The sequence below is a fragment of the Anser cygnoides genome, chromosome 7, assembly GCF_040182565.1.
Source record: "Anser cygnoides isolate HZ-2024a breed goose chromosome 7, Taihu_goose_T2T_genome, whole genome shotgun sequence".
Classification (NCBI taxonomy): Eukaryota; Metazoa; Chordata; class Aves; order Anseriformes; family Anatidae; genus Anser; species Anser cygnoides.
This window is the reverse complement of record NC_089879.1, coordinates 7,489,146-7,515,630: the sequence shown is the minus strand read 5'-3', so window position 1 is coordinate 7,515,630 and position 26,485 is coordinate 7,489,146. Positions and strand designations below refer to the sequence as shown.

General features: G+C 44.6%; 1 protein-coding gene and 1 non-coding gene across 2 annotated transcripts in view; both read right to left on the bottom strand.

The window, feature by feature from the left end:
- The window catches only part of SHTN1 (shootin 1), a 61,699-nt gene extending 57,861 nt beyond the window's left edge, over positions 1-3,838 (bottom strand). The window contains exon 1 of the mRNA XM_067000165.1: positions 3,655-3,838. Coding sequence (XP_066856266.1) covers positions 3,655-3,712 — 58 coding nt within the window. The 5' untranslated portion in view covers positions 3,713-3,838. The remainder of the gene's footprint in view (positions 1-3,654) is intronic.
- A 9,122-nt stretch (positions 3,839-12,960) lies between these two features.
- On the bottom strand, positions 12,961-25,312 carry LOC106045205 (uncharacterized). Its single transcript, XR_007162079.2, has 3 exons — positions 25,208-25,312; positions 23,458-23,585; positions 12,961-13,102 (listed from the first exon to the last, which is right to left on the bottom strand). It is a non-coding gene; the product is annotated as an uncharacterized protein (transcript).
- Between the last annotated feature and the right edge of the window lie 1,173 nt (positions 25,313-26,485).

Below are 26,485 nucleotides of genomic sequence, written 5' to 3'. Positions count from 1 at the left end.
TTTTTTTTTTACTGAGACTCCAAATTTGTATCCTGCAGTCCTACGGCTCCCTGTATGCCAGAAAGGGAAATTAAACATACTACAGGCTGATAAAGCCTAATCAGCTCATATGGAAAGATTTGGCTTCACAAGTTTCTGAAAACCAGGCGGGGTTACACACAAGCAATTGAAGTGGGAAACGCTTGTACACTCTTAAGAGATGAAGAAAGCGTTCAAGCAGGAAGGGTTTTGGTGGGGAATGACGGCTACTGTGTACAAAGGCACACACAGGTATGTGGAATAAAATCTGCAGAGCAGGTGACTACAGAAGAGAACAGAGCAGCCAACAGGATATCCTACCCTGAATAAAGAAATTCCCCTGGCCATAAAAGTTACTCCTCTGCCGCAAAGAACAAGTTTGTCAAATTGCATTAAGAGCTTGTCAATATCACATGCTGTAAAAGTGATACCCTGAGATGTTTGTGCCAGACTGGTGGTCTGTCCTTTAGAAGGCATATTCAAAGTTTCTGGCACTTTTTTGTTTTTTAAAGAGAATGAGCAGATCTAAAAACCAAAAAACCATAGGTACAACGTGTGGGGTTAGAGACGGGAAATCATCACACTTCATCAAAAAAGTCAACAAACACAAAGTACGATAAGACCTTTAAAATAGGTGAAGAAAATCATGTTTAGTATCTGTGTAGTTAACAGTAGTAACTAGTTAACACCAGTTAACTACAGTAATCTAGCAAAGTCACCAGAAATTTGACTGTGATAGTGGCAGGTGTAGTTTTATGTAGAGTGTAACTCCAGATGTTGTGGTTGCTGGCTGCTGTTTTCATCCAAACGAAGATGTGACCGCAGCTGAAGGCATTTCTTTAAGAGCAAAGTTCCGGCAGTGCCAATCAAACCACAGACAAACAAGGCAATCTTCCATGCTGCAAATCGATCACGGTTGGGGCAGCTGCTAGGCTGGTTTGCTGGGTCCTACACCGATCCATTGGTAAGGCAAGGTTTTGCCCACCTCATTTTGTTTCCAGAAGCATTTGGTTTTCAATTTGAGTCTCACCCATAGGGATTATACGGGCCAGTTAAATGGAAACGTGCCCTGCTGGAGATATCACTGAGAGTACCTTTAGGTAACACTAATGTTTACAGCAGATCTGCTTTATCTAATCAAGCCATCTCAAAGCTATTTAAAGTATTGTTTGAGTTTTAGTTCTGTAAGTCCGAACTATCAACACAGAGATCGTGTTTCTCCACGATGCTCACCTCAGACTCGGTAACAGAGCAAGCTGAAGAAGGAGCAGTGTCAGGTATCCAACTCTAATATGCAGGACTTGGAAAATTCGGCGTGGGTGAAAGACAAGCACATCACGCTCACAGACAGCCTCGGCGTCCTTGCCGCTGCTCAGAGCCCTGCCCAGCAGCCAAGTGGATTTGCCCAGACACCAGTCAGTGTCACAGCTGTCACTGACAATTGCGTGGCTGCCGTGAAACACCTGCCTCAGGTGCGATCTGCTGACCTTGCTTGGGAAAAGGATAAGCAGCAGTAGAAACGTTACAGCCATCAGCCACGTATGGGCTGCTGCCTTCTCCTCTGCCTTTCGCATCGCCTCCCAGCCCGTTCAGTTACCCGGCGTTACGTGCCAGGTTGTTTCTCAAGACTAGGAAAACACATCCTGAAAGAGAACCTGAACAAGGGCAATGGAATGAATGTCTTCAAACTCCTTCAAATCAACAGGCGTTATCCAGAAACCTGACAACAGGCCAGAATGTTACAGTAAGCTGAAGCCATGTAACACTTTAAATGCTATAAATACAGGACTCCTGAACAAAATGTACACCCAGCACCCCAGGTGTTCAGGGACTGCAGATCCTTCCATCATTTGCACTTACTTTCAGAGTAATATTATCTATACCTGAAAGTGGAACAGAGGGAAAATTCTAGGCAGCCATACAATTACAAAAACGCTTGCTAGTCTCACAACAAATTACTAACACTCCTAATTTTGGGGAACATCCATCAAGAACAGAGCCTTACAGGTCAGGATCTGCCTGTTAGTTTCTGTTTCAATAGCTTAAGAGGATCTAGGACAGCCAGTGCTCGAGTTACAGCATCTTTCCTTTGAACTTACTCTTGGAGTCTCATAAACTTTCTTTACACATCAGTGGTGACTCAGTCTACCAGAGCAGAAGACTTTCAGATTTCAAAACCGAAACCCCAGTCCCACTAAGTCAACAAGAAGATTCTAACCAATTTCAAGAAGCTAGGATTTCTCTGAAGAGTAACCCAAACCTGCCTTGTTAGCAACTGATTATTGTCATTTTAACAACTGTCGTTTTGGCACAGACAGCTCTTCTGGAACCAACAGTACTGGAAGGATGCAGTCTGTCAGGAAAAAAACAGCTTTTTAGCCTTATTTTTTGGTCTCACGGTATAAATATGACCATGAGTTTTAAACCACCTGTAATCCTTGAAAGGCAGAATCTATCTGGGGAAGCCAATAATTGTGAGTTTCCAATACTGAGTGTACGGGAACAAGCAAAAAAAAACCAAATGCCAAGGCCAGTGATCACAGATATCCACCTGAAGTTTGGTCAAGAGAAGCTCCTGTTTAATCAGACAAGGTAGAAACTGTTCCAGACCAGCTTGGTTTGGACATAGACTGACCAGGGGAGGTAGAAAAATGGGCTACCTTCTGAGTATCCGAGCTCTTTTCCACACCCTTTCTTACAGAATACAAAATATTACAATGTTTTAGTTTTCTAACCAAACACCACACTCATGGAGCCGACCATCCATAAGGCCGAAGCACTGGACTTCTCTGCCGGATAGTGACTCACACGGGGAAACCGACCAGCCCAAGACAAACGTGTTCGTTCATTTACACTGGAGCTACAAGGGCTCTGCAGAAACTCGCGGCGTACCAGGGCTGGCCCTGAGCTACCACCGGGAAGTTTGCACACCGATGAGGACTGGAACGGGAGGTGCTTGATGGGTTGGTGTGACAGGCCCTGACACACAACAGGCGCAGATGGACACACAGTTCAGACACAGCAAGGAGCTTCCCATGAAGGTAACCCTCCAGAGGAAGCCCTCGGTGCAGCTGGACTTTCACCTCTCGAAGCCGGCCAGCCCTGCTGCTGAGGTGGTCTCCCAGGGAGCTGCGTGTGAGGGTGCAGACAGCCGGGCTCATCGGTGTCACCCAGGGGTTACCAGCCTGTCACAGCTGGTGGCGTGTCACCAGCCTGACAGCCAGGCAGGCCATGAGGTGTTAAAACCCGGGTTAACAGCAGCCCTGGCCCACGCAGGGAGCCCCTCACCCCACGCCCCCATCGCTTCGGTGCCCACCCTGAGCAGGTGGAAAGCAGCACAGGTGCGGGCAGGTGAGGCACCTCCGGGGGGGTCACCCACAGCGTGTCAGCTCCCTCATTTAACCCCCAGCTCCCTCGTTCCATCCCCAGCTCTCTCACGTTATTCAGGCTTTTTGTTTTTTCCCCTGCAAGGGCCTAGAAACGAGCGGAGCCCTGGCGGGAGCCGCCCCCAGGCCGCGCCCCGTCCCCCGCCGGCCGCCCTCAGCCCGGGGCGGTACCGGGGGGCGCAGCCGCTGCCCTCAGCGCCAGCCGGGGGCGAGCCCCCCGGCCCAGAGCCCGGCCCGGCCCGGCCCTTACCTCGCTCCTTGAGGCTGGCGAGCAGCTCCAGCTGCTTCTCCTCGTCCGAGCTGTTCATCCCGCCCGGCTCCGCTCCGCCGCACCTAGCGCCGCTCGCACCTGGCGCCTTCCCCGGGCGGCGGCCGCAGCCCCGGGGCGGGCTCGGCGAGCGGCCCGGCCCGGCCGGCTCTGCACATGCCCAGACTCCCGCGGCGCCCCAGTGAGCATGTGCGGGGGGCGGCGGCGGCACCGATCGCTGCCGGGCCCCGGCACCGCCCGGCACCGCCCGGCCGGCTCCCCGCCGCCCCACGGCTCCCCCCGGCCCGGACACGCGGGCGCCGGGGGTCCCCGAGGGGTTGGCGGCGCTGAGGGGGGTGGGTAACAGGGGTGCTGAGGGGACGGTGGGAGCCTTGGGAAGGCAGGACAGGCAGTGGGGTCTGGATGGTATGGAGGGGTAGGAGGGAACCCCCCCCACACGGCACGGGGCAGAGGAGATGGACCTACTGGTCACGTTGGCCTTGTCCTGACTGGAAGGGTGAGCACGGCCAGCCAGAAGGGAAGCAGCTGTGTGCCATCCTACAGCCCAGCTGTGGGGCTTTTGATGAGCACTTTGGCACGCTTTCAAAGGATCACAGAGTCATCTAGGTTGGAAGAGACCTCCAAGATCGCCTAGTCCAACCTCTGACCTAACACTAAGAAGTCCTCCAGTAAACCATATCGCTAAGCTCTACTTCTAAATGTCTTTTAAAGACCTCCAGGGATGGTGACTCAACCGCTACCCTGGGCAGCCTATTCCAATGCCTATCAACCCTTTCAGTAAAGTTTGTGTAGAACAGCCTTCTACTTGGATTGACGTGCCACCCAAAGGAGTGGTGGGAGTGTAAAACTACTCTTTGAGCTTAGCATTGGTACATTGAAAATGAACAAGATAAAAAACCAACCAACCAACACACTGTTACATTACTGTTTCCAAGGGGCTTAGGGAAGCAACTGCAGGCCAACATGACCAAAACTTTTGGACAACATGACGGCAGAGCGCTTTGACAGAAACCACCTTTGCCTCATTCATCTGAAATTCTGCCTACTGTTCTCCAGATCGAAAAAGAAAAGATCCAGCAATGAGCTCTGCATTGAAAGAGTCACCCTACCCAGCCCATCTGAAGGCTGATATCAAAAACACATCGTAGCTACACTGCAGAATTTGGTTCTGCCCATTTTCTGTTGAACTTCAGAAACTCAAAAGCCACAAGTTTGAAATAAAGTTACTGCTTTTGATGTTAACTAGTCAAATGCTGTGCTACACCCCATTTACAGTGCACAACACTAGAGTGAATTTGAAGTAGATCTCAGTCTCCAAGAACTCTTTGTCAGTCACACCAAAGTTGTGGCCCACAGTAGTGGTGAACTGAACAACATTCTGCATATTTACTCTTTAAGCATGGGAAAGGCACAGCTCATCCATCTCCCTTGGCAAAACCCATAGATCACCATGGCTGTCAGAAATCTGCACGTCACAGACACGGCAGCATTAGTTAGAAACATCTGTGAAGGAAGGGAAGAAGACCTCACTACAAATTGTTGCTCAGTCCTCCTGCCTCCTCCTTCCCTGACGGTATACTCTAGTCTTCATGACCTAATAAACCTTTAAAACATGAAGAGACTTTGTATTGATGTTTTACAGTGTTATCTGTCCTAGGCTGGTTAATAGCACATGTAACATCCCGGAAAGGAGCACAGAGAGCCATGTGAGCTGTACCAGTGTCTCAAAGGGTGCTATGCTCAGGTAAGGCATGTGGAAAGTTCAGAAGCTAGTCAGCTTGTTTTGAACTAGTCAGCACAAAACACGTTTAACTACACAAAAGTGAAATTATAAATCCATGCTCCTAAAGAGAGTCATACGCAAAGAATGGGAAATTACCTTGGAAAACAAAGGCTCTGCAGAGGTCGTGGGAGGCAAAGCGTGCAAGTAATTACATACATGCTGCCGGTAAGGTGCTGCAGCAGCAGAACTGGATGTTCGCTTTCAACCAGAAAAAAAAATTGTTCTGTGACATTGACAAGACCAAAATAATGATACTGTATCCAGTTCTTCAAAAGATGGTAGAGTCATTTACAGAGAAAGCAAAAGAAAAAAGCAATCCAAGGTTTGAGGAGAGGGCTTTGCAACGAGAGACTGCAAACTCCTGGTCTTTTTAATTGAGCAAAAATGAAACAAATTATTTGATTATGTTAATTTCAGAGGAAAAAATCATTGGTACTTGAGGGCTTTTCAGCCTAGTGGAAAAGACTCAACTACATTCTGTGTCTGCGACCAGAAGCTGAACATAAAAACTACAAGTAAAGTCACACATCAATAAATGCCTCCATTTTGAAGAACACAGAGGTCCTATTTAAGTCTTCGGAGTTCTGGGCTGACCTCGGTTTTGAATAGCCCCCACTTTAAGTCAGAGCAGTTTTGCCAGTGTTTTCATGTTTAGCATCCTTTCTTGGGCCGGCTGTTGGCTTCCCTTCAGCCACAGGTTTCATTCCAACTCCCCTTCCCTTTGCTGATATCATCCCCTCCATTCCCAGACCAATTTCTTTTATACAGCGCCGTAGCAGGATTTGCAAAATAATCATTGTAGGGTTGCTTACTGTGCCAAGACACCGGACATCTTCATCTTGCAACAATGTTCTGTCTGTTGTGAGCTGCCAGAAAGGCATAAAATCTCTTTGATATTCACAGAGACAGTAAGCCAATTCTTCCATTATTTTATTTATTTATTCAAGTTAAAGTATTATGGGTCAAAAGACTTCCCACCCATAACTTCAATATTGCAGCTTGAGCATTGTTCTTATTGCTGTTATTCATTTGGACCTACATCAAGTTACAGTAAGCATTTAAAGCAAGTGTGTCCTTGTTGCAGACCCTTTTGGTTGCAATAGTAGGAGGGATGCCACTCTAACATTGTTCCTCAAAGGTATTAACTAATAATTCATCAAGCATTGTCAAATAGGCTTGCTTCTCAAGCTAACTTTTTCAGGTTAGCAGACAGCAGAGAAATGAACTCATACTAAATTTGCTAATGTACTTGTTGCACTTGCTAATGGACCTTGTGCTCTACAAGGACTTAACACCTCCAGTAGCATTTCCCCCGATTATGAATTCAGTTCATTGTTTCCAAGTTACTTTAAATAAGAGTCTGTAATGCCTATACTGTTCTGTGTAATAATGCCTACATTGTGATCTGATAGCTGATGCTGTAAACCATTAAGATCATAAAAGTTTGCGCAGGCACTTCAAGCATCCAACATGGGATTTCACAATGTTTAAATAGGGATTAGGTAATTATTGCTTCCTGTAGCAGAGAAAGAGAAGCAACATTGTACTTTGAACGTAAATAGCCAGTTTTCAGTCACAGCATTTCAAGAATATTATTTCTGCATTGTTAAACTGGAAAGCTAAGTCTAAATGTGTTTAAAAACTTGTCCAGTTCACAGGCAGCACCAGTACTGGGGGAAAAATTGAGGACTGAGTCACTTTCTACTGGAAAATCCAAGTCAATGGATGACATCAAGTATATCCACATCCTTTTGGAGATGAAAATTCAGATGGAGTCACCATATTTTTATATTATTTTTGTAGTTTTGTCACAGACTGTGCAAAGTTTTGAGAATCACATGTGCTACTTGGTAGGAAATTTTTTAAAAAAACAGTGAAGTTTAGAAACACTTCAGGAAGTGGGATTAATACTCAGATCTTGTCCAAGTGGAGCAATGATTTTAGCTGGGTATCATTTTACACAACTCTGTACTATTCTACACAATTCTATACTGTTCTATACATATACTTTTCTATACAGGGATGAGTAAAAATGAGTGCATTGTTTGGGGAAGTTAAGAGTAAATTAAGTCAATATGTGTCTGTAAATAAAAGAGAACTACTGGACGAATACATACTTAAGACACCGTGGTTTCTTCCTATTGTGCTTAGGTCTGGTGGGACATCAGAGAGAAAGCATGCTAGCTTCTAACAACACACTTCTAATTGAAACACAGGCCAGCTGGGGAGTGTCTGCAAGAAAAAAGGGTGTATTTGGGGAGATTATTTGCTGTAGAGAAAATTGAGGGAAAGAATAATAATATATAATAATAGTTAAAGACTATCATAAAGTTGTTAATAAACTGTCCTCAATAACCATTGGATTGGAGAACTGATAATTAGTGCAAGGTTTAAATTGTAAGAGTGGAGACAAGAGGGGCTGGGTATTAAAAAAGGTTCTGTTAGTGAAAGCACTGGAATAGGCTACAAGTGAGGGGGAAGGTGAAATCTTCAAAAGTTTCTAACAGGTTTATAAGGCCCATGGGGCTTTGTTGTTCTGACTGCCTCTGTGGGTGATGGGACTGAGAGCAAATGTCACTGCTCTGCCTCCAGCTCCCATCATCCACACCAAGGCTAACCTCATAAAAGACCTCCCCTGCAGTCTTTCCAGTGCTTCATAAGCAATCTCATATTTCAAGGCAGGTTCACATATACACAGGAACTGGTGAGGAACTTTGACTAAGCTACAAGAGGGATGGGAGAGAAAACTAGAGCTCAGTGACAATACCTCCCCTCTGCTGAATCTTTCAACATGGTGCTCCAAGTCAGATACTCGGAAGGGTTTGCAAAGTCTGTGTTCTGAGGGGATGATTCAGTCTTCACAGATCTCTGCTCCCACCCCCCTGTTATTCACAGATGATGTTTATAAGCTTTATTGGAAATAAGACTGACATTTGTTCAAAGCCCTTTGTTGCTGTTCCCCTTGCAGCAGGACAGCTTTATTCCTTGCACCTGCTGCTCCCTGGGCCATGCCCAGGTCTATGTGGGCTCCCCAACTTGGGATTGGGTACAGCCATGGCTCAGCTCCTGTCACAGAGGGGCACCAACAGAGTCCCAACCTAGGTGCATCTTCTGGGGCAGCATCCCTAAGCAAGAGCAGTGGGGGCAGCAGCTCCAGGCATTACCTTCTTGGCATAGAATCATAAAGGTTGGCCTCCAAGATCATCTGGTCCAACCACGACCCTACTACCAATGTCACCCACTAAACCATGTCCCTAAGCACCACGTCCAACCTTTCCTTAAACGCCCCCAGGGACGGTGACGCCACCACCTCCCTGGGCAACCCGTCCCAATGCCTGACTGCTCTTTCTGAGAAGAAATGTCTCCTCAATTCCAACCTGAACCTCCCCCCCGGTGCAACCTGAGGCCATTCCCTCTCATCCTATCACTAGTTACCTGTGAGAAGAGGCTGACCCCCAGCTCCCCACACCTTCCTTTCATGTACCTGTAGAAGGCAATGAGGTCTGCCCTGAGCCTCCTCTTCTCCGGACTAAACAACCCCAGTTCCCTCAGCCGCTCCCCACAGGAATTGTGTTCCAGGCCCTTCGAGCCCAGGACGTGCTCCAGGGCCTCAATGTCCTTCTTGTAGTGAGAAGCAGCAGAGCTTGGCCACTGCCCTTCCCCTGCCCACCACCCAGCCCACCATTGCTGCCTGGCTTCCTTCTCAGGCTCAGCCCCTTCCATAACAGACTGGCCACAAGCCTGTGCCTGTTGACAAGAGAACAGAGCAGGTCTTATGTTCAGACCTACGAGACCAGGAGGGACAGTGCCGAAGAGCTAGGTACATTTGAAACTTTTGATGTTATTCCCAGTTTCTTTTTTTCCCCTCACTCTCCTGATCACAAGGCAGTTTGGGACTTCCATTGCTCCTTCATTTCTTCCTGCTTCTACCAGGTTTTGATATTTCAGGAGGTACTTGCTCATCAACTTTTGGAATTTTTCCAGAGGTTCACATTGCTAACTGCAGCTTTTTACTGACTTGCTCCTACCGATGACATTTAATATGCTATACGCGTGCATATCCTTTCATCAGGGCTGCTCCCCATCTGTTTAAGTTGTGTGCAAACAATACAAGTGTTTGTTTACTTGTTACAACTTATACTGCTTTCCTGCACTTCTGTTACCAGAGGCTTCCAGTATCACCACAAACACTCTAAATATGAACAAATGCTAAGAGGAACAAAAAGAAAATTTTCAGGATTTGCCAGTAAACAATACTCACTACTAGAGTGGCTTCAGTTCTTGCAAGAGGTTTTTATAAAATAACATCCATATGCATTAAAACCTACCAGCAGTGAAATAACCAGTGCACAGGATGGAACACGAATGATGTTCACTGTTTTAAGAAGCTGCTAAAATAGACAAAACCCAAAGGAATCATTGTTTCCCCTCTACGCACTGCTCCAGAGGCCTTCCTTTGCAATACCTACAGGAACAGATGCTGAGGTGAGTAAGAAAAACTATTCAAAGCAAGCAGCATGAAGGGAATCACACAGTTAGGGCCGTATCAAAAAGTAAGAGAAAAATCAAATAACAAAGATCACAAAGCTGCAATGGGTAAGAATCTGCATGTTATCCTCAATAGTCAGCAACTGTATAAATAGGATAAAAATATAGACACTGGAAGGTAAAGAAAAGTACTGAAAGGCTTAAGTTTTTGTCTTTCTTTGGGATAGATCTTAGTGAGATGTTGGGCACCTTCTATAGTTTTCACTAATGCTTGGAGCTCAGAAAAACAAACAGCTCCCAACACGAATGTGTACCTCAGACTGTTGTACCTGTGCGGAATCTTACTAATAATTGGCTTGGTTAATGTTTTTGATTTTTTTATGATTAAAAACACGTTTCGTGCAAGTCCAAAGTCCTTGGATGGGACTTTCATGAGTGTTCACACAGCCAGACTTTGCAAGTTGAAAATTTCACAGAATGACAAACTGAAGCAAATGCTAGTGATTATTCACTTATTGACATAAAATCTCCTCAATTCATAGAATTTTGAGTGAAGGGCATTGGAAACACCTGCCTTGTGAATGAGTGGTTTTGATCTGGAATCATCCAGAGAGTGCAGATTATGAACCCTATCTATTCATCCTTACAGATATTTTTTTTCTCCTGAATTAGCTGTTTATCAGAACACTGTACATAACTGCACATGCAGGAACAGAGTGTGGTACCTTACCAAATAGGTACTACCATCAAATTTACTGTCCTTATTATCCATGCTAGAATGTGGTTATTCCTGTTCCTCATCTGGACAACAAGTTTAATGGACACGAAGACGATCTTACCCACATATCCCTAGCATCTTCAACAACGAATGGCAAAGAATGGAGCAGCGGACCTGCCGTGGCTGAGAGAGAAGGGCATTCTCTTCTGAAGCAGTGACATCCATCCATCCCTGCAAAGCCTTAAGGAATTCTTGAGGATTTGTCATCCTACTATTGAGGAGAGCTGCCTTGTGGAAAGGGTTGCAGCTACAGGCTGCACTTACCCTCAGGGCACGACTACAGCCACATGTTTAGCACTTTCAGAGCAGACATAATTTGGAGGGGAGGGGGGGAAGGAAATATGAACTACGTAATCACTGCACGGATAAACAACTGTTAATAAACTCCATAAAAATTGAAATTGCAATAGCTATTTGAGTATATAATTGACACTATGAATAAGACTAAGCAGATTATCTGCTGAAGTAATGTATATTTTTCCATCAAACCAATCAGTGTTGAATAATGACTAACATAATATATCTGGGTAAATATAAGCACTTCTTGCTTCCCTAAGATGACAACTGACTAATCAACACACATTCAAACCAGAGTATAAGTATGATTAAAAAAAGAACACACATAATATGGATTCATTTGAAAAACTTAACCATTTGATTAGAGACACTGGCATGATCTTTCCTAGTTACTCCCTTCTAGGATGGCAAATACATCTATCTGCACAAAAAGGCATTAAGTGATTGGAGGATAAATCAGAAGAAGATTAAATTTTTAGCATGGCATTTTAAAATGCTTTAATTATGCTGTAATTAACAACCCCACATATTACATTTACAACTATAAAATCTAACGAGGTGAATTATAGCAACCCACCCTTCAGAGCAGTACACCCTACTTTACAGATGCTCACCTCGTATAATTTGGTTGAAATAGGTGCTCCCTTTATCTACGAGGACAGACAGGTGGCGAGGTTCTCCCACTGAGTGCTGAACACCTGCCAACACATGCGAGGACACATTTAGAGACAGCAAATAGCTCAGAAGTGATTCACTGTGTTCCTACCAGCAAAACAAGAGAGCTCATTTGCTTCCAGTCTGGCAGGAACAAATACCACGCTCTTGGAAAGCCAGAAAAATGAAGCTGGGTCCTGAGATGTGGGAACCAGTTTCACCAGTATCACACTGTGGAGGCTGTGCTAACCTCCAATAGTTATTTATTGCAGGGACTCATTTTTGTTCCTTTGGAGTTTTCCTGGTTTATTCTGTAGCTCTGAATAAAATGGGCCACTAGAACAGAGATTAAGAGGGTTTGTACAGGAATGTGGTGGCAAGAAACATTTTGTCCTGTAGTGGTGCAGTCGTCTTAGAAACTAAGTTACTGTGGTTGCTCCAGGCTGTGTAATCCAGTTTAGGGGAAGGAATGGGTCCCTGGCTTCAGCAACATGTCACTTCTCTAAAGCAGCTGCAAGATGTCTTTTTGCCATGGATGTTACACCAGTGACCAGAGTCACTGAAAACAGAAACAAAAACCTCTGACAGCTCTGCCAGTAACAGCTCTGTAGTCCAAGCTGGTCGCCCCTCTGACAGTTCCCAAATCTGTTTCACGTGGCTTCATATGAAACATTTCACACTGAATATTGATTGATAAATGTTAAACTTTCTTTTTGACATAGAAAAGACTCTGCAATGTGTTAGCTCTCCTACCATTGTAAATCTAATTTTAACAATCCCTTTAATATAAAATGTCCCCGGTTTTATTCAAACCTGCCTAACAACTCTGTGTTAAGGATGCTGCTGAGTTTCTAAGCACTCTCTTGGTCCTCACAGAGAAGTATGAGCTTCTCACAGTTGAAGTACGGGCTGGGTGGGCATGCACGAGGTGGATGGAAAAGCAGCTGAATGGCCATGCCTGGAGGGTGGTGATCAGTGACACGAAGTCTAGTCGGAGGCCAGTAACCAACCATGTAGCCAGGGGCCAGTACTGGCCCCTGTCCTGATTAATATCTTCATTAATGGCCTGGATGGTGGGGCAGAGTGCACCCTCAGCAGGTCTGCAGATAACACAGGACCGAGGAGAGTGGCTGATACAGCAGAGAGGCGTGTGGCCTTCCAGAGGGACATGGACAGGCTGGGGAGATGACAGGAGCCTCACGAAGTTCAGCAAGGGGAAGCGCGAGGCCCTGCCACTGGGGAGGAACAACCCCAGGCCCCAGCACATGCTGGGGGCACCCAGCTGGAAAGCAGCTCTGCAGAGAAGGACCTGGGGATCACGGTGGACACCAAGGTAAACCGAAGTGAGCAAAGTGCCCTTGCCACAAAGGAGGTTAATGGTTTCCTGGGCTGCATCAGGAACATAGCAGTGCTGTCTCTTCCATGGTGCTCTGCAAAGAGGAGACATGAGAAGGTGAGGCTTCATGTGAACATACTGGCTTGAAGGAGAATCTGATGTTCCCTGGTACAAAAGAAGTTACACCACACAGTCTTAGCAGCTGTCTGGAAATAACTGCCTGTTAACAAGTATCTGGGCTGCATATAGCTCACCTGCACATAGTTTAACAGCATTTACTCCCAATAGTCCCTGCTCTGATCCTCCTAAACAGTTACAGTATGTTACCTGACAGGCTGTGTAATCATGATAAATGACAATAGTAAAGAAGCCACCTTTTTTTTTTTCCCCTAGGAAGAAGGAATAATCTAACAGCTTGGGTGGAAAAAAAAATAAAATCTTAGCCATGTAATCTTAGCCAAGTATCTCTGTGCTCATCATTTAATTATGGAACAAGAATAGACTTAGATTTCAGTGTGCACAAGTGTTTTCCATGGGAGAAATCCTAGGGAAGGAACCCACTGAAATCTAACCAAGTGTCAATGAATAAAAAGTTACAAGGAGTAAGTTACTCCTGAAGATGATAGTGCTATCTTGTTCTTTGAAAAAACAACTAGCATCGGGTCAAACGAAATAAAATTAGTTAGAAACTTAAGTATGTTACTGTACAACAGTCAAGGTCTCCTGGTACTGATGATCATAGACATGTTAATAAACCACTCATTATGCACAGCTTTTAAATTCAATGCCAGCGTTATTTTGCTTACACCCTTATTACCCTACTCTGTAAAGTTACCTTCATAATTAATTTCTGCATGAAGGGCAATTCATTTCACTTATATTAAGCAATTTTACATCTTATGAGAAATAACCCAATGCCCTGTTCCTCAGCACACTTTCCATCAAGTATTTATGTGCAACTGGAGCCACTTTGTCTCCCTCTCTCCCCCTCTCAGAGGATCTTTGCAAAGACCTCAACAGCAGTTGATGCTTTTGTTCCTGTTGCAGACTTGTCCACTTTCTGGTGCTTGCACTACCTCTGTTTTCACTACATAATTAGGGTCAGATGCTAGTTCCTTGAATTAAAGAGCATTTGAGCTCTCCTTCCAACAAGCCCTTCTCCTCCCTTCTTGCAAAACAAAGCTGTCACATGCATTCTTTAGGTAGTGTTGGATTACATTACACCACTTGACCACACTCGCTCTGCTAAGATAATTATGCCAGGTATTTTGCTGATAAAAATCACCATGGCATTAATGTATGCTGTAGAGCTCTGTTAACTCATGACAGCAAAAATTTAGGTACTTTGTAAGAATTTAGGGCCAGAGACAATGCTCAAAGTTGACACAAGGGTTCTCATGAGGTTAACTATCATTTCTGGAAGTCCTTCAACAAAGCAGAAGTAAAGGGACCAAGGAATAAACAAGTTTACTTCCATAAGGTAACAGACAAATTCTGCCACTTACCCAGCTGTTCATTATCACATACAAAAACCAGCATCCTTTGCAAGTTTTTACTTTGTGGATGTGCCATACCACAGGGCAGCTCCCCCAGTATCCTCAAGCACTGTTACTGGCAATGCAATGAACAGAGAGAAATTGTGCAATGAATCAAACCCATTCGCTTGCATTAGAAATTCCAAGAAGTTTGTAAAGGGCTGGTCAGGAGAGAGGAAAAAAATGTTCATTTTTTACTGAAATATTGACTACAATATTGACTTTAAAATGACTTTATTTATCCCATCTTAAGGAAGTGAAGTTGCCATATTGCTTGGATGACACCACATGCCATTTCTTTCACCAGAAGCAGTGTGTAGCATGATCTCACTCCACCAGTGCATTCACTTTGTACACTGATCCTACACTACAGCTTAGTAAAGCTGATGGCAAATCATGCTACAGCCACATCTCTAGAGCTGATCTGAAGATTTGGGGGATTAATTGCACTTTTTAACTAACTTCCTTCATGTACTGCATATAAAGTATATGTTTCATCGTATATAATAAAATACTATCAAGTTGCATGAAAACATTGTTCTAGTGCAAAAATGAAGGAAGCCTCAGAAAAAACACTACATCATACAAAAGTGGAATGCAGCAATCTGATAAATCGGTGTTCTCTCAAGGTGAATTTTGTCAGCTGAGTGCTTGAAATGCTATCTAATGTCTCTGTGGAAATGTCTGAAAGAAACAACAGATGTCTCAGATTTTTGCCTTTCATGTCTTATTAAAATCAAGAGGCAATTGAAAGGCAAACTAGGGGTTAATCATCATTTTCCTCTCCCTGAAAGAAGTTCCTGTGAACACCGCCTACAATGTGAGGTGACAGTAACTGGAAGATAACTGAAAGACAAAAAGCAATTTAAAGATGAGCATTAATAAACCAAAGGTTTCACTGACAACACTATTCCCAAGGATGAAAGGTAGAAAGGAACAGAGAAATTCTGCTGTTTTGTTCAGAGAAACAGCTTGCAGTGCCACTGCCGCTTTCAGCATAGCCATCTTGCATCATTCCCCCAAAGCGTTCAGCTGAGAAATTCAGAATGAGATGCTCGTGATCTGATTTGTGCTGGATACTTCTGACTCAACTGTCTCATTCTGACCTGTAGCTGTGGCCTCTGATCCACATCCCTGATCTGCAGGGATGGGAAAGGTGTTCCAAAGTAGGGCTCGAGCTACTTTGCGCTCCTAGCTCAATGCCTGCAGCAGAACTTTCCAACACCTTCACCTGTCTCCACCTCCTACTTGCACCAGCTCCCCACGCTGTCTTGTATGCAAAACTGCAACACTTGCCCTTGTTGATTATGTACTAAAGAGGAAATAATAAAACTTACTTCCCATTGCTATGGTAGGCACTTACACTTGGCACTAGGAGCCAAAACAACTGCCCCATCCCTTATTCTATTATTTTCTCCTTCTGTTCCTGAAGGAAGACGGATATGTAAATTACATTGTCTATGCAAAGCAATTCCTGATAAGATGAAAACACTTAGAGAAAATGCACACACAAAGCACAACCCAAGCAGTATTTCCAAGCCCATAGTCCAAATCTGGGGAAGAAAAAGAGTGAACATGCTGGTGGGATCAGAAACCCGAGCAGTGCCCCCTGTGCGTGTCCCTGTGCACTTGGCATTGTGCTCCCGCTGGCAGGCAGGCGATGGCAGGCAGCGTGCCGCAGGATGCGCTGCGCTGCCCCGCGCGCGATTCCCACAGTGGCTCCTTCAGGCTGCTGTTTCCATCGCCATCCTCCCCATCGCTCGTGCTGCCGCTGCACATCCGTAGGCAAAGGGCCAAGTGTTAAACTCTGAATCATCGCTGGCTTCGTACAGAAGTGTTCAACGAAACGTTAGAGAAAGGCAGCCGGTGCAGGAGATCAGCCTATTCTGCAGTAAAAGCCACTTAAAGACGACGTGCAGAAGTCCAGCTGAGATGCTAAATAATAATCACACTGGTTTTGCATTCCTGAGCTGAAATTCTGTAGAGGAGCTCACACAAGATAGCTTAGCTTTGATCTTAAAAATGTTATTCTTCAAATAAAGAAGCTGAAGAGACAGCATTTCTTTCCATGGCTGTTTTCATTTAAGGCCTAGATCCAAAGGTGGTGACACCGATGTGCTGTGCTAAGTGTCTCTGAACACTGACAAAAAACAATCTTTAAACCATTTGGTGAATGATCTCATAGGTAATGCCAAGGGCTATAGACACTGAAAAAGGTTTGGTTAGTGGGCGGTGTATACCAGCAAACCTTTAGAGAAGGCTAACCTTGGGGACTGCCAATTAACAGGGCCTTAGAAAAATTAATATATATCTATATATATACTCTCCCTGTAAAGACACAGCACCACGTTTACATAAAGGTTTTGTTTCCCATACATTTTTCTGTACATGCTGTAAATGCTTTCAGACTAAATGAAAAGCAGGTCTCCTAATGCCAGGTACATGTCATCGTAGGGGCTAGTACGTCTTTGCTTATAGCATTGCCAAAAATACAATGATTAAGACTCAAGATTTTAGTGACAAGTTTCTGCTTAAAGCCATATTTTGGGATTATTTCAGTGTTTATATTGCCACGTATTTTGGATACCTTAAGAAAAAGAAATCATCCCCTGGTTGAGAAGCTCTAGCATCTCACCCTTGCTCTTAAACACTAGTCAGGGATGCCTGTGGTATCCAGGAGATGCCTTGGCCGCACAGTTTGGCTTTACTATTCCTGTCTGCCTGTCCTTCCTCTAGGTTTTAATATGCTAAAACTTTAGAAATAACATCCAGAAATATAACCTCAAGCATTACCCAACTTTGAAGTGCTTGCAAGTTTGTTGTCACAGCAAGCCTGGCTTGTCTTACCTTATCTGTACACTTGAGGACACAGCCTTTGTTACGTGACCACAATTTTCCCTGTGGGACATGCCTTATTCCTTCCTCTGCCATGATTAATAGCAACCCTGCCCATCTTGTTGCAGGAAATGGAAGATACAGTTAAATACCGAAGCTCATAAGAGGTAGTTAAGGAAACATGCTATTAAAGACAATTATTTTATTTATTTTTTAAATTAGGTTACTGTTTGCATTATCTAAGACCCTTTATATTGTTTGCTGACAATATAGGTCCATTTTCTACACTGAATGTACATTTTTTCAGGAATACAGGGAGGTAAAGTCTAACTTTAAGCATGGGTTTATGGTACAGGTTAAAAACATCCATCCTCATAGCGGCAAGCAGTTGCACATGTGAATTAAAAAGGAGACTGAGTACATCAGGTGTTACAATTTATTTTTTGCACTTTTCAGAACAAAGCATGCCAGCTAAGCAATCCCAGCTAGAATAAGAAAGCACCACCTGGCTACTTACAGAAAACCCATCCAGCTTCCTAACACATCGGGAAGAAATACCAAGGGGATCTCAATCCTACAAGAGCCACTTGAGCCCGAGCATGGTGCCACAGGGCCCTGATGTTACAGAGCTACTCTGAGCACCAAGACCACAGCATCAGCTAAGCAGTAGGACGCTGCTTACAGTAGGAAAGAGACCCATTTCTCACTGCTGGCTACCCCGTAGGACTACTCTCATGAATGGTGCTCCATGCTCTTCTGCACATGCTGATCCACAGCTTCAGCACGTTTTCATTTTCCATTTGGATTTTTAGATATTTCTATGAGACACCCTCAGACTCAGTAGTCAAGTAGCCTGCATTCCCTTCAACTCCAAACCATCCAGGAAAGGCAACCAGAGCATGGGGTAATGGCCACATTCCCTCTTATGTTTGATGTAATAATGCACATCTGCAAAGTTGTCCCTGCAAAACAGCAGTCCCTGCTGTGAGGGGTTTGCACAGCTCAGTAACACTGGCAAAGCTCTTCTGGTCTCTGCCAGGAAGAAACAAAAATCCTGTGTGATGAGCTTTCCCACAGCTTTCATTTCTGGAGCATCCAGTTAGAGAAAAACCCCAAAGATGGTGATTTCTGGAAAAAACTGAGCATTTATCCACCCAAAGTCAGCTAAGGCCTCTAGGTGGTATTCTAAGACAAACACAAAATTGCTGCCCTTTCAAGGAGCCCAAGTTAGGTGCTCCGCATTGCAAATGAAAGATTTGGGTCTGAGCAGCCCTTAACAAAGGATCTAATCTTGGCAGTTCCTCGGGGGAGCAGGAATTTGCAGTGGCAGGTGCAGGAAAAAGGAAGCGAAGGGGGAGCACAGCCAATTGGGCATTAACCCCTCTGTTAGCCTGGGCTGGTGCAACACGCATTCCTGCCTTGTGGCAGGGTTACAGCTGCAAGTTTGAGCAGGGGGAGATGCAGAGCTGCTTCCCTCCCTGCTGTCACTGCAGTCAGGCCGCAGAGCATCCGTCCGCACGGGCTGCGCACCACTGTCCTGGTCCAGCTCCAGGAGCTCTGCAGGCGAGCTGGTGGAACAGGCCTAGCATTTCCCTTCGGTGAGAATATCACTGACACATCCTGGGGTCCCACACCAGATGAACTGACCTACAGCCACAACAGCTTTTACAAAAAACCCTGCTGCTGCTGCTGCTCCCAGCAAACATGAGCGCACCCCCGCACACGCCTGTCTGGAGGCAGAACAGCCAAGGACAGGCAGTCTTTAGCGAACAGCAGATTTCTTTGGAACAAACACTTGGCAAAAAGAATACTTTTATGTTTTACTTCCATCAGGAATGATGTCTAACTAGCATGCATTTGTTAAACCGGTACAGAAGGCATTCTGGTGTGGTTGGTAAAACAGGCATTTGTGTACTGTGCGGGACACAGTCCAGCTTGACTAGCTGGTGCGAACAGCGTGTTCTGCCCCATCAAAGCAGCACTCGACTCGCAGAGAGGAACTAGCTGTATTTTGTGGAAGTAAGGGCAGATCCTCCAGTCAAGCCTGCTGGCAGGAAGAGGCTGGGAACAAAGGCAGCGTGCTGAGGTGAGAGGCACTGCCTGTCCTGGAGAGCTGCCACCGCTGCTCTCAGAGCTCCCCTCCCTGCAGGCTCTGTCAGTAAGAAGTCTGAAGCCCAGCCGGACCTGATAAAGTCCTTGACACACACTGATGGTGAGCCAGTCCCTATCCTTACTTTTTCTGCTAAACATGGACTGTACTCAAAAACCACTACAAATTCTATTCTACCCTCAACTCGTATATACAAGTCCGCAGCACGGACAGATGCTGATGCCTTTCAGCCTTCCCAGAGTTTTGCTATTTACACTAGCAAATAAACCTGGACCCAGTCTGGGCTGGCAATGTAAAGATGAACACTTTGGTATTTGAATGTTCATCTCATGCCATCACACCAAAACACATTCCCGTACACCCTGAGTTACTAAAAGCCAGCCACACTTTCAATAAATATAAATTTCCTTGTTCTCCTGCTTCTAATACTTCATGGCCTTCGTGTCTAGTCTGTACAGTTAATATCTAGGTATGCTCTCAAAACATGTTTAGCCTTAATTCCAGGTTCAGAACCAACTGGCTTTTGCCAAACATCAGAAAATCACCCTCTCTTCAAGAGTACAGGAGAAAAATATCTTCAAAGTATCCAGCGCTCTCTGGCTCTGATGTCTAGCACAGAGTCACCTGCCTCAGTGGGACCGCATCCAGGTGGAGATACCTACAAATGTTCAAGCAGTACGAGTTGGACAGAAATGGATCTGATGGGGTGGGGAAAATCTAACAAACAGAAGGTCTGATCAGGTCACAGTAGGAATGAGTTCAACAAGCCGGGCAATATTAAACAGCAGATTAAGAATCAGCCTTAGAGTGTGTACTTTGTCTCCCCCTGCCTTTCTGCCCTCTTCACTTCTTTCAGCTGCTCAGCAGATCAAAGCCATGACTGGTGCAGTATCTTCCAGCCACCTTCAGGCTCCAGGGTTACTCTGGTCATGATGCCCACCCTTTGGAGCTGGGACAGGGACTCCCCACCTGGAATCGCTCGGGGCTGCGTTCAGTAACCAGTCACTGGTGTTACAGTGGCACCTATCCAGCTCTAGCTAAACCCTGCTCTCATCATCCTAGCTGCCACAAAAATGTCTGGAGATGGTAGATACCAATTAAACCTCTCCACCCTCATCCACCTCCAAAAAAGTCAGCTTCAATAGATAATGCAAATAGAAACCGGTAGAAAGGAAGCGCTACCAGTACTGTCATTAGACAGCCTCTGATGCTGTTTTTCTGTCTCCTGTTGCCTATCAGCAGCCCTTGGGCTCAAGGCTCTGGGCCTTTTGTCCTTGCTTTGGCACATTCAACATGTGGGATTCATCACCCTCCTCAGGGTAGCATCTGCTTTTAACTATGCAGGAATTCTATAAACCATTGTTATCATTGCTCCAAGAGAGGAGAGCTATCAGCATGAATCACAGGGATGCACTGAAAGAAGATTTCTCAGGATTAATAGGTCTGAAATGTTTCTGACAGATCAGTTAAAAGATGCATTAAGGCAGAGTATAACTCTCATCTAGCCCAAGAATTTCTTTTTTTTCCTTGACTTCTACCCATTGGAGCAAATCCAGAGACACTAAGTCAGCTTGTTGACATACCAGGGCAGGAGTAACTGAAAAACACTAGTAAGAATACATCATAAAAGCTCTGCAATAAAATTCTCTATCTTAACTCAAGATCACTGATATTTACAACAGTCATTCTTCATCATTGTTTCATAGAGTTGCTCAGTATCCTGGGGAGCCAGGAACCACATACATTTTAGATTATTCTTATTCAAGATACAAGTGCATCTCTATGGCCGTTAACTTGGAGAACTATAGCCAGGGAACAAAAATCAGCTCTACCTCCCACTAAATAAAAATAACCAAGATAACTGTAGTAGATGATAGTGACAGTGCTATTGAAATGCTAGTATTATAATGAGAACAATTGCCTTTCCACTTTATGATACAGTTCAGGAGAGAATTTAAGTGATTTAAGGGGTAATCTAAGGGGTATTAATAAAGGGCAGTTTCTGTACAAAAGCCCCCAGACTGCCCTCCTAGGAACAGGGAGAGACCCCAGATTACCTTGTCTAAGATTGTTGTGTGCCTCCTCTGCCATCAGCAGGTGCTCATACACAGCCAAGACTGCAGCATTTCATTCACCTTCACTCAAACACTACAGTCAAGCTTGAGATGGTCAAGCTGTCGATGCTTCATCTCCCCTAAATAACACCACTTATCCTATGCAGCCAAGTTTACTTTTATGTCATTATGGAACCCCTGGACACTTACAAGTATGAAGACTGCATTGACTAATGCTTCAGCCAATATTCTGTGTATAGAGTTCAAAGTTAACTGCATGACTGATTCATACTGAAGGAGGACAGCCTATTATCCGCCCTGGGAATAAATGTAGGTGCTGCATAAACACACTTAGCTGCCAAATACAAACTGGATTATGGTTTTATTCTTATATAAATAAAACACCAACTCTCTCCCATAATGGTAAACAGGAACAATATTTAAAGGACCATATTTAAAGGACCTAAAGTACATGATGAGCAGTCTCAACCATTTTACAAAAGCAAATGTAATAATAGAAGAAGAGAGGGGTCTTATAAAAATATTATAATGAAAATGGCATTCAGAAATCCATTAGCAAGTGACTGTGCTTCATCACAGCACTAGGAAAGTATTTTAAATGTAAGCAAAGATCTTTGCTTTTAAAATCCTTAATGAAGATGTAAAGTACTAAAAGCCACTGGGAAGTCTTAAAAATGAAAACAAGACCTTGTAACAAAGCTAACACCTTGGTTCATAATGGATTACAAGTCAATACTGTTGTTCTTGCCTACATTACTGCAGACTAACATTATCTGAGTGAATGATACCATAAAACTCACCTATACTTCTTTCCTTGGCCTCCTTATTTCTAGTAAGATTTGCTTCATTTATTGATCTCTGATGGGTACCATAGCAATGGATGAAACACGACCATTTAAGCTGCCTTTTATTAATATAAACAAAATGCATTCAGGTGAATACTCAGAACACTAAGAAAACATAAAATAGGCACTGAAAAAAGGTAAGGAGAGTACTTGCAGAGGATTGGCTTTTGAAACCTAGATAGTCTGCACTTTTGGCAGGAAATGCAGTGTAATTTCTAGAGGCAAAACCCTAACCATTTTGCAAGAGCAAGTTGGGACTTACTAGGTGCAGAAGCTCCCGTTGGGGCAAAGGAAACCTGTATCCTATAGCAACATCAGAAGTTTAGGTGGTGAAGGCACTGCCACTTAAAGACTTCTTCAAATCTTGCAGCAAGAGAAAGCTTTTTCCCAGTGATGTACAATTCAGACAAAACCTGTGATTTTTGGTATGGCTGCCTTTTTTTTTTTTTGGACAAGTGCTCACATTCCATCATTTTGTTGTCAAGTATAGCTATATTGGGGTGTGTTGTGCAACCACTAGAGCTCCGAGGCATGCAAAGGGCAGTTTATAATGACAGAGCTTCACTTTGAACAACTCATTCAGTAGCACATTGTTTACTCTGCCACGATAAGGAAAAGAAAATTCCCTAGAAGTTTCAGAGACCTTTAATTTCATGCAAAGGGTAAACTAAGTGAGGAAAAGACACCTGAAGACTCATTTGTTAATGCAAACTACAATTACAGGAAGAATGGCTTCAGAGGAAGTGGTATCTGAGAAAGGAGGGACCCACATTTTTAAAAGCCTGCATCATTGCTTCCAGATTTGTATTGTATTTGAGTCTTGTATTATCATTTATTTACTGATGCAAGGGCACTTTCTCAGTTCCTCTGGACCGCTTGCAGGTATGCTCAGTCTGCAGTATATTGCACCACTGGGCAAGTTAGAAAAGCAGTCATACAACCAGCAACCAAAAATTAATGACATGGTTAAACCTGAGCCCCAGGACATTTACAACAGCAAATAAAATCCCTGGAAATAATCAGCTCTAGAAGAGCCTGCAAGGTCTTACCTTTGGCTGTCATTCCATCAGAAGTCTGACATACCTCTGGCCTCCCAGGTCGCTTTCTGATACAAGCGGCATCTGTTCCTATTTTGCGCTTTCTGAGTAGGTATGCAAGTAGTTCAGTCTCCTTGCACCTGTTTACAGTGCAGAAAAGGTAAATATTCAGCCCAAATTGAAGTAATGTTTTTGAGCTCCCAATTATCTTAGATACAACTAAGTATGCATTTTTGAGGTGAGAGAAGCCAATGCAAGAGCACACCGCTGCAGAAAGGATGAGTAATTCTCCTCCTTATTCTTGATCAAAAAGAAAAGCCAAAGTCTCAAGTGTAACAAAGTTGATGAATTACAGCATTAAAGGATGGGATCTCTCACATGAATACAAGAGATTGCAGCAGGCATTCAACGCTGTGTAACTACTGTGTATACACTTCAGAGCTTAACAAACAGCAAAACAATATATAGGCACCAATTGATTTTATAAGTTAGCATAATGATTTCATACGCCATAGCTATTATAAAGCAATGCACTGTTTGCTTTGTTTTCTGTCAATGCCCAGCAGTAACTGGTCATATATTGACCTCTTTCCGCACAGGAGGCAAATTAACAGAAATCTTACCTGGGAGTCAGGCATACAATTCATTTTTAAATGGTTGGTAAAAAGCCCTTAAGTGATCTACATAAACCTCGTGAACATTAGCGTGTATTTCTTCAGAGACCTGAATTAGTTCAGTCAATTTTTGCCATTCCAAGTTTACTTCACCATTTACCACTCCACTTTAACAGCTCAGCTTCTCAAGTCAGGACAGGCAGAAAACTCCTTTTTCTCCCACCAAAGCTCTTTGTACACAGCCCCTCTGGCCTGATCACCTGCTGCACAGGGAGGCTGAGCTAAAAGACGACATCCAGGATGCCCTGTTCAGCCCTATGCATCATCTCACACCATGCCTTTCATACACTTCTCAAGCTTCCTTTTAGGACCAGGTAGATACTGCTTATTCTTACCCTGATTGCAAGGCTACACAGATACTAAGCCAGTGGTTAGAAGGCATCTAACAAGCTATTCATCACACCAGCCTCACCTGATAGCCTAAGCAGCTTTTTTCCCTTGAGGCTCTTTTCCATGCATACTTGTGAAGAGCAATAATTCCTCCTTTTCCATTCTCATTTTGATAGGATGAGCAAGCAAAGCTTTTAGTCTCTCTGAATCGTAGGCTCCCTGTTCACCAAGCATCTTCCAGCCCTTTGCTCACTTGTCACACTCCCCTCCTCCTCCTTCCCAGCACACAATCTGTTCCTTCCTTAGCAGGAAAACACAGCTCAAGTACACCTCCTTCCATTCACTCCACATAGGCACCATGACTGGCAAGTGCCTGGCAAGAGGTGCTCTAAGCTTGACTCAAATACTTGGGTGTAAACATCTGTGTGCTATTAGGATCACCATGGCATGAAGTACAGGCCCTCTCTTTTACCTTCATGCTTCGTTTCCAGAAAGGCACTGCCTGCTTAGGACCTCTGCTCAGAGGAAAGAGGCCTTCCCATTCCCCACACCCAGGGACTCACTATAACCCTTTCTAGAGCTCAGTCTCCAGATGCCCTGCAGTTTACTTCTGCAAGGATTCACAGCAGTCAGTAGCAGAAAGCTAGTATTTTTTATACAAAGCCACTTATTTGAGATAAACTGCAACATAGAAAAGACTCCGGTGCCATAAGCCATCCCAATAGTTAAGATAAAAACTGAGACCAAGATGCACCCACCAGTGACACAAAGGGAGGGAGAAACCAGCTAAAACCACAGGACACCAAGCAGGGAGATGCTCAAACCAAGCTGAGATAAACTAAATGAAAATAGGCCCCTCTGTGGGGCTGCTTTAAATACAGTCATGGCACTCAGCAGAGTAACCACAGGTGCAGCTAGGAGCCAGGGAAAGATCTTGCTTCCCCGCTAATTGCCAGGTGGCCTCTGCTGGAACAGCTCGGGTCCCAGCCCAGGAGCCCGATGCTCATCAGCCCAGGCAGGCAACCACCTGAGATCAGCGTGGCCCTGACAGCTTTCAGAGACCCACTTCTAGAGCAGCCTATCTGCCTTTTCCTTTGAACTCTCTACTTCACACTACTTGCTCCTTTTTTTTTTTTTCCCTTTTCAGATTTTTTGTTTCATTCTCTTCACAAACTGAACAGGGCAGTGTTTTGGAGGTATACAGTTACGCGCTTTTCTAAGACAGGTTAGGTAGTTGTTGATGGCTTCTAATGATTGCCCCTTGAGAATTTGTTACAGAGGCTGTATCTATACTGCTAAAAGAAGTCCAGGGGGATATCAGCATCCCTGAGGACAAGGGACTCAGACTTGCTGCTTAGGGCCCATTCCCTCTTGATAGGCCAAATTTGCACCTCACTGGAGGTGGCTCTGGGCATCTCCTAGGCATGCTGTGGCCTTAGATGGAAATTGTAATTTCAGAGTTCCTTTACAACTTTTTAAATATCTGAAATAACATGAGGGCTGTGTTGCAGCTCACTAGACAATTATTATTTTTTAATTAGCATTAACCAGGATGATGAGTTGTGCTACAGTGCTGAGGGGTGGGGGCCTGTGGGACTGTTTGGGAGTGCGAAGACTGCTGGGATGATGCCCGAGGAGCCAACTGCATGGTGTCACCAAACATGCTGCCTTCTGGGAGCTCTCCGTATTCCTTCTGTTGCTGGTAACCTTGTGAGGCTGGCCAAGGCCATGCAGCAGCAGCAGCGAGTTCACCTAGAAGGCCACCATCACCTCTTTCATCAGCGGTGGCCGTCCTGAGCTGTTAGACACCTTGGCCTCCTACTGACTGGGACGAACACACACATAATGGAGTCTGGCATGTTGTGCGTGTCTCTGAGGACAGTGGCTGTGTGGTTACAGTGCAACTTGCCGTTTTCTGAATGGGAGAGACGCAAATAAACATTCAAAGAGTGAAGAGACTCATGCAGGCTAACACAGTGTGTGTGTGCGGCTGTATGCAGCGTGGGCTTATGCACCACGTGGTTGTCTCTGATGCA